The sequence below is a fragment of the Myotis yumanensis genome, unplaced genomic scaffold (genome assembly GCF_028538775.1).
Source record: "Myotis yumanensis isolate MYYU_CA2020_CCGP unplaced genomic scaffold, mMyoYum1.0.hap1 SCAF_21, whole genome shotgun sequence".
NCBI classification, from domain to species: domain Eukaryota; kingdom Metazoa; phylum Chordata; class Mammalia; order Chiroptera; family Vespertilionidae; genus Myotis; species Myotis yumanensis.
This window is the reverse complement of record NW_027223772.1, coordinates 11,906,036-11,914,352: the sequence shown is the minus strand read 5'-3', so window position 1 is coordinate 11,914,352 and position 8,317 is coordinate 11,906,036. Positions and strand designations below refer to the sequence as shown.

General features: G+C 59.3%; 1 protein-coding gene across 1 annotated transcript; it reads left to right on the top strand.

Moving 5' to 3' along the window:
- Positions 1-1,209: 1,209 nt before the first annotated feature.
- On the top strand, positions 1,210-7,857 carry LOC138998951 (NUT family member 2G-like). The gene is made up of 7 exons (XM_070400987.1): positions 1,210-1,225; positions 3,437-4,154; positions 4,505-4,633; positions 5,082-5,221; positions 5,683-5,927; positions 6,313-6,429; positions 6,964-7,857. The coding sequence occupies exons 1-7, from the start codon at positions 1,210-1,212 to the stop codon at positions 7,855-7,857; spliced, it is 2,259 nt and encodes a 752-aa protein (XP_070257088.1).
- The last annotated feature ends 460 nt before the right edge of the window (positions 7,858-8,317 follow it).

The window sequence follows — 8,317 nt, the reverse complement described above, 5'->3', positions numbered from 1 at the left end:
GCACAATTCCGGCCAAGAACTTTAGACCTGGACACACTCTAAGAGACACTTGCCCCTGACCCCGTTCCTCTGTATTTATTCAGTACGTGGAGGTTTTCAATAAATGTTGCTTCACAGATGTTTCCGTTGCAAGGTTGTTGTGCAAACATTGATCAAAACATGACTGTCTGGGCCAGTTTCCGTTGACATGGCAGGTAGCATGGGAACAATGTCACCCTGCCCGCCCTCATTTTTTGCATTATATTGCAGAATTTCAGTTGGCAATAAAACATATAGTAGCAGAATCAACTTACTAGAGTTTGTCATATTTCAAAAGAAACTGAAATCATCTTATTTTCGTTCTGGTCATTTGCAAGAGGGGAAAGAGGCAGGAGAAAGACACATCACTGCATTTTCCATTTTGCAAAATTTGACTGTGAACTATGCAAAGGCATTACTTTAAAATCTTACAAAATGTAAAAAGTTAGACACTGAACAACATTATACTCTGAGAAACAAAAAGTGGTGGTGTCTGGTCTTGCCCTGTAGGCTACAGGGTCTTGCCCTGATGGACGGGAGCAAAGGGGATGGTTTGTAAGGCTGGGCCGGCTGCATCTGCAGGGCTCCCAGCACTGGGCGGCACTTTGGGCCACAGGACTGCTTCCTAAGGAATGATGTGCACACAGCCACCGAGCATGCTGCCTCTGCTGGGTCAGTCCTAATTTCAAACACTGGGTTCCGTGTGGCCATAAGTTCCCATTATTTCTTCAGGCTGCCTGTTCTGAATTTTGTTCAGAAAGTGTAGTCTGTGTTGAAGTCAACCAAGACCAGATCGGAAGCAGGTTGAGGAACCCAGAACTAGGGTGATGGATCAAGAACTGAAATAAAGGTCACATCAGGGGACTTTGGGTGCCTAGAACTTAGAGAAGGTCATTACTGCTAGTGTGTCTTTAAATTTGTGATTTTAAATTTGAAAGGAACTGCTGGTTCTCTCCTACCTATCAGAGCCCTCCATGGAATGCCCCCCCACCCCCACCCCAGCCCATTGGTCCTCGGCCCCTCCCCCGCTGCAGAATGTCTGGAGCCCTACATTCTACAGTTTAAACCCAAACCTTCCCTCCACTGGATGCTGAGCAGCTGTTGGAGCAGGTCAGTCTCTGGATTCTCGACTTGACTTTTCTCATTGTGGAGGCTACTAGGCAGCGGTGGTCGGTGAATGAGCCTGCGGGGATGGCTTCAGTAGGAGGTAAGACTATAGATTGGAGAGGGGATGTTTTAAACACTGAGATGTCCCTCAAAACTTGGGGTTAAACTGTGACACTGGGGAAACACGCTTTGAAGTAGGGGAGGGAGGGAGCACTGGACCTCAAAGCACCTGTCACCTGAGAGGCTGGGAGCCAATGGGAACCTGTGAGGGCACTGGCAGGAGGGCTCCTAGAGGTGGGTCAGGGTGGCTCAGGGAAATGCCTGGGTGTGGAGAAAGGACGGCAGCAGGCACGTGGGTTCTTCCCAGAGGGGAGACAAGCCACTCCCACGTGTGTGTGGGGAGTAGTGGGCGATGTCGTGGGGGTGGCACAGGGTGGTCACGGGAAAGCCTAGTTCTGTGTGCTGTTCTTGGGGCACCTGGTGCTTGCCCCGCAGTATCTTTCTAAGGGACTTGACCTGAGTTCACTAGAGCTAATGGGGGCCATGGGAGGGTCTTAGCCAGAAAGCTGTCCAGTGGGGCTGCCTATGGCCAAGTCCACAATGAAATGTCCCCCCTGAGGGCTGGGCTGGAAGGTCCTCCAACTGCTGCAGCCCAGAGCTTCTCCCCTGCTTCTGGCCCAGAGCTCGCTCCTCCTCAGCCCAGGGAGCTGCTTGTTGGCTTGGATTCCACAGGGGCAGGGCGGCCGGGTAACTTCCACCAAGAGAGGGCCCGGTTCCCTGAGCTGTCCCGAATCGTTCCCCCTGTGGCCACCCAGGTCTTCAGACCGACTTCCTCTTGTCGAGCATCTCATGGTGCACCCTCTGCCCTGCCCTTTACCTTTGAGATGAAGGGTTTGCTCATAGTCCATGTCCCTGCTTCAGGGACAGAAAACAGATGTGGAGCCTGCGTGGTGTTCCGTGGAACATCTGTGAAGGCGGATTCTTTTTTAAAGGGGAAGGGGAGTGCACAGGGACAGGAAGACCATGGCCTGTGTCAGTAGTAAATGTCCAAGGCCGCCTGTCCTGAGGAATTAGGGCACGCAGTGTGCAGCCTGCTCTCCTGGACTAGGTCTGCTCGAGTTCCTCTGAGCGGGGATTTGTTCAGACAACTGTGTCCCACTGTCACCTGCTCACACCTGCTTCCTATTGGTCTTCACTTTCCACTGTTGGGAGCTGGAAGGGGAAGGACCTCACACAGTCTGCAGTCCCATGACCCATCTAACAGGACAGCAGCTATGGAAGTTTCTGGAAACCCTACCGACAGCCCCACTTTGCCGCATTCCCTGACTCTTCTCTAACCCTCTGCAGCCATTGCTGGCTGTGAAATGACAAGCTCCTGAGGGGCCATTAGTCTGAGCCAGTGATGGCGAACCTTTTGAGCTCGGCGTGTCAGCATTTTGGAAAACCCTAACTTAACTCTGGTGCCATGTCACATATAGAAACTTTTTGATATTTGCAACCATAGTAAAACAAAGAATGATATTTTTGATATTCATTTTATATATTTAAATGCCATTTAACAAAGAAAAATCAACGAAAAAAATGAGTTCGCGTGTCACCTCTGACACCCCTGTCATAGGTTTGCCATCACTGGTCTGAGCGCTGGGGCCGAGTGGCAGGACCTGGCCCGTGTTGAGTGTTCACTGTTGGTTCTGACACACATGTGCACGCTGGTCAGTGCGTTCAAAGGTCAGATCAGGGTCCCTGTGCCTTCTTGTGGAGAGACATTACTCAAGTGTTTCTGTGTTGTTGTGCAAACCCAGGAGAGAAAGGGGCGATTTTGTTGAAAAAAGGGAAGACTGAGGAGCAGATGGGGCCCTGATATTTCAGACACGGCCTGTTCTCAGAGGCCCTTTGGGTGCCTAGAACTTACCTTAGAGACGGTCACTACAGGAGTGGGTCTGCCAGGGGTCATTTCCCCCAGAGCTGACTGCTGCCCAGGGCCATGCCCTGAGGCTGGCAGGGTCGGTGCCAGGGAATCCTTAGGGCGGCTCTCAGGGTCAGCGCTGGCTGGGGCCGTTTCTTCTCGCAGACAGTGGTCAGGGAGCCTTGGCGCTGGGGAGCAAGCTCTCCAGTGGAGTAATTCCCAAATGGAGGTCAGAGCGTGACAATGACCTGAGGACATCTGCCACCTCCGCAGTTTGCCCATCCCAATGGCCCTCCCCTGGGAGACTCACTGCTCTGATTCCCCAGTGGCTACAGGGGGCACAGAGTGCCTCAGTGCTGTTTGCTGGTTCACCTCCTCCCTTCACCCTTTCCTTTGTCTCAACAGCATCTGCAGTGCTAGGAGCGGATGTGAACCTGAAGCCCGGTGCCCCCGTCACTCCTTTCACAGCACAGCCCTTTCCCCCGCCCACTACTGGCCCCGCACACCGGCCACCTTGGGAGCAGCACCTGCCGCCCCTCAAGACCCCGTCATTCCCTCCTGGCCGCCCCCTGGTGCTGCCCGCTTTGCCCAGGACACCTCTGGTGGCAGGAGGTGCTGGTCAAGGCCCCGTTGGGCCTGGGGCTTATAACATCATGGACCAGGCCAGGTCAGAAGGGGGACGACCACAGCCCTCCCAGACTCAGACCATTGTCCTGACTCAGGCCCCACCCAACTGGAATGCTCCAGGGACCACCTGTGGGGGTGCTGTGTGTCCTGCACCCCTCTTCTTGGAAGCCACTGAGGTGGAGGCGATTATGCCCCCCTCGGCTTTTGGGGACACCCAGGCTGGCGATGGAGGCTGGTGTCCCGGCCTTCCTCCTCAAGCTCCACCACCAGCTGCCCAGCTGGCCCCCATCGTCCCCCGAGTGGATCATCGACCACGGCCACACACGGCTTCCAAGGAGGGTGGCCTGGCCGGCTCCCAGTCCAAGGCTTCGCTGGATGATGCCTGTAACCCCGAGAGTGTGTATGAGGACTTCCGTCGTTGGCAGTGCTTCAAGGCCCTGGCCCGGGGGCACCTTCCCCAGAGTCCTGATGCGGGAGCTCTTTGCTGCTTCCTCATGTGAGTGCACTGGGCAGGGCAGGGGGCGCGCCTGGAGCTTTCACATCAGAGGAGCTGGGAGGGACTTGCAGGCTGGCTAATCCCAGGATGCTGGAGGGCAGGTCTGAGGGTAGGGTCCCAGCGATGGGTGTGAGTGTAGGGTCAGCCTCCAGTCCTGGTTCATGGGCTGGTGTGAATGTGAGGCCATGACAACAGCAGCTGGAAGGCTTGTCTTTGCACACAGACACCTCTTCCCTCACCTGCCGGTGCTCAGTCCTGCCGGGTGGGGGTGGGAACCTGGCGCCACTGAGCTGGGGTGGGCAGGCAGGTGGAGGCCAGGCTGCAGCCATGACTGACCTGAGGCATTACAGGCCAGCGCTGCGGTCCCTGTCCCGCCTGAGGCCCACCATGACGCTGCAGGAGGGAATAGGGCAGGCCATGCAGGAATGGCAGAACAAGAGCAACTCTGACCAGAGGGTCTATTTCGATATGGCAGAAAAGTGAGTCCTTGGTCCCCACAGCTGGGGGTGGGGGTGTGGCTGACTACTGGGCTTGGTCCAGCTGTGAGGTCTCATCAGAGAGGAGGGTGGTGGGAGGGTGTCACTCAGCACGGGGTCCCCGCTGCCCAGAGGCCCTTCTCTCCTGGGGAAGCCTCTCCCTCAGCTTCAGAGCGTGGGTGCTTCTGTCCCACCTCCCAGGGAGCTCCCCCTCCTCTGACCCTGACCCGTCCTGGGCTGGACATGAAGGCTCAGGACAGGGTGGGGGAGGTGCCCGCCCCGTGGGCAGACTCCAGCCAGAGGGGCTGTGCAGGAGTGTGCTCAACCAGCCGCCTGCCTCCCCAGTGTCCGGGCCCTGACAGCCCCAAGGCCCTGGCTCTCCCATCCCCCCACCTGCTGCTGCCTTTCTGGGGCCTCCTTCTCAGCACAGCTGTGCCCCCCTCACCCCCAGGTTCATGGAGTTTGAGGCGGAGGAGCAGATGCAGTTTCAGAAGTTGCAGTTGAAGAAGGGGGCGCAGACCCAGCCCCTTCCTGCCCCACCGAGACCTGATCCTCGGGGGCCCCCAGCCCCAGCGGTGGGCGGGCAGCCAGGTAGGCCAGCACGTTCCCATGGGAGCCCATGGCCAAAGGCAACAGGGCCTAGGGCAGGCCACTGTCACACCCACAGGGGCCCTTCGCCTTCAGGGAGGCTTTGGTCTTTCAAGGGAAACAGCCCTGAGAGTTGGGCCTCAGTGGCCCTTTGTCTGAATGGGGTCTGGACCTGGTCCACTTTCTCATCCCCTCTCCCCACTCCCTGTCAAAGGCCCCACATGAAGTCGGCTGAGAAGCGGGCTGGCTGCGGGGCCCCTTGGAGATTCGGTGGCTCCACACGTCCTCACACATGACTCTCTTGGGTGCTCCCCTCTGGCCTCTCCCCTCACATAGCCACAGGCTTCAGGTGGCCGGACCCAGCCGCACCCATATTAATGCCCCGAACACTGCCCTCAGCATCGCATGCCCCGGAGGTGGGAGCTTTATCCCCTCACGCTCCCTTCTCTTCCCTCTCTGCCCAGCTCGCACTACCAGGAAGGCTGTACCCAGCGCCCAGTGCGCCCTCACAGCCCAGCTGCCCCGGGAGACCGAGTCCCGCAATGGGATCCCCACTGAGGCTGAGCAAGAGGACATGGACATCATGGATGAGCTGCCCATGGGGGCGCCAGGTGGAGGATGGGAAGATGAAGAAATGGAGTGGCTGCAGGATGAAGATCTCCTGAGCTACCTGGACCAGCTGTGCTTCCAGGAAGACTTTGTCACCCAGGTGGGCTGGCTGGTGGCTCCGGGTCTATAAGATCCCAGAGGGTGGCACTGCAGCACCCCGACCCGGGTTCTCCCAGGCTGATGGGATTGGGCTCTGCTCTTTGTTCCTGAGCTGGGCACGTGAGAGTGTGTGTGTCTGTGTGCATGTGTGCGCTTTGTGTGTGTGTGTAGTGTGTGCTGTGTTCATGTGGGTGTGCCTGTGTGTGTATGTGCATGTATGTGTGTGTGTGTGTGTTTGTGTGTGCACCTGATGACCATGATGGAGTAAAACACCGGCCTGAGCAGGAGGCCGGGTGGGTCTTGGCTTTCCCACTTGTGCTCCAGGCCCCGCTGACTCCCAGTTTGCTCCCTGCCAAGGGGCTCACAGCCGCTTCCTTCTGTTCCAGGTGGAGGAGGTCATTGACCTCCAATTCATGGAACAAATAATTTCGCCAGACACACAGCAGGATCCCTTGGCCCTAGCTGAGGAGTTGGAGCAGGAAGAAGGGCTGACTGCTGCCCAGGTGAGCCAGGGGAGGGTGGACATTAGGGAGATGGGAGGGGGTCCCCAAGTGAGCCATAGCACCCAGGAACCCCAGGGGAGTTAGAGGAGGGAAAGGCCCTAGTGAGTCAGGGAGGAAGGGAGGTTGATCGGGGCTGGGAAGCTTTCAGGGAGCCAGGAAGGGCACACCCAGGTAAACCAGGGCAGGGAGCTGCCCAGAACCAGGACACGCATGCCTGTGTCCACGCCACCCCTGCCTGCAGGCACCGCATGCCGAGGGGCCAGTCCTGGGTGGGAGCAGGGCAGGACAACAGAAAGGAGAGGGCTACAGAGAGGAGGGGGTGGGAGCCCAGAAGGGGAGGGGCCACAAAGCTGGGAATATGGCACAGGGGACAGAGTAGAGACACATGACTGCGGTGGATTCCAGTCACGGTGTCACCTCCCACTCCCCTCCCCCATCTTCCCCCCCCCCCGCCCCGTCCCATTGTCCCGTCACCCACGCTCCTCCTCCTCTCACACGTGTGCAGCGCCAGTCACTGTCCCTTCTTCCTCCCAGCTGGTAGAGAAGCAAGTCCTGGCCTCCAAGGAGGAGGGCGTGCAGGCACCCCCGAGTCACGGTGCTCCCCTGTGGGGCTCAAGTCCTTCTGAGTCTGAGACCCGCCAAGATGCCCAGAGGTGTGACCGTGGCCCCCAGCTGGGGGTCAGTGACAAAGCCTGCCCACCAGAGACTGACTTCAAGGACCAGCAAAGGCGCGGCCCAGCAGGCGCCCACCGGCCCAGGCCCCAGGCCTTTGCTGCCTCTGCGGGGCGTCAGGAGCATCCACCACTGCGGGCTCGATGCCCCCCCTCTGCTCCCCAGGGCCACGGGCCTGCTGACTGTGCACTGGGCCCCAAGGAGGCCTGCGTCCCCAGAGAGGCCTCTCCTGTCAGGGAGACTCGCGGGCCATCTGACAGGCCCCGTGAGGAGGACGAGGACCTCTGCAGCCTGGCCTTCCTCTGGGCCTCTCCCGGCCGCCTGCTGCCCTGCGCGCTCTCTCTGAGTCCTGTCCCCGCCTCGGGCCTGGCCTGCCCTGGAGGTCGGGGGCCCCGGGGTGCGGCCCAGTCCCAGTCCCTTCAGAGACGAGGCCTCAGCCGCGCTGCACCTGCAGCATCCAAGTCTCAGAAGCGGGCGCTGCGGGGAGGCCCCATCCATGCTGAGAAGACCCCCCGCCCAGGGGCCGACCTCGGGGTCTGTGGGCGGCCAGCACTGGCTCTGGGGCTGGTGCCCTCCTCACAGCCTCGCAAGAGGAAGTGTGACCCGTCTGACCCAGGGAGTGGGAGGAAGCGGCACTGCAGCCAGGATGGAGCAGAGGGGTGTGCCCCCCACTGCCAGCGCCCCGAGGGGCCCAGACTGCATGGGGCCTGGCTGTCCCCCAGAGGAGCCAAGGGCTCCTTCTCATTGCAGGGCTGATCCTGCTGCTCCACTGACATGGGAGGGTGGGAGGCAGGAGGGAGGGTGGGACCCTTAGGGCAGGGGTGGGTATGGGTGGGGGTAGGAGGGAGGGCAAGACCATTAGGGTAGGGCTGGGCCTGGGGAGGGAGTGCAAGACCATTAGGGTAGGGCTGGGCCTGGGGAGGGAGGGCAGGACCATTAGGGTGGGAGGGGGCCTGGGGTGGGGGTAGGAAGGAGGGCAGGACCCTTAGGGTGGGAGTAGGTCTGGGTGGGGGTAGGAGGGAGGGCAGAACCCTTAGGGTGTGGGTGGGTCTGGGGTAGGGGTAGGAGGGAGGGCAGGACCATGAGGGTGGGGGTGGGGGTAGGAGTAGCACCTTTGGGACATTGTGGGTCTGTTATGAATAAAGATAATTTTGTTTGAAAATGCTCTGGGGGCCGCTGTGTCTGTACTCGGGTCTGCGCTGCTCCTTGGAGAGGG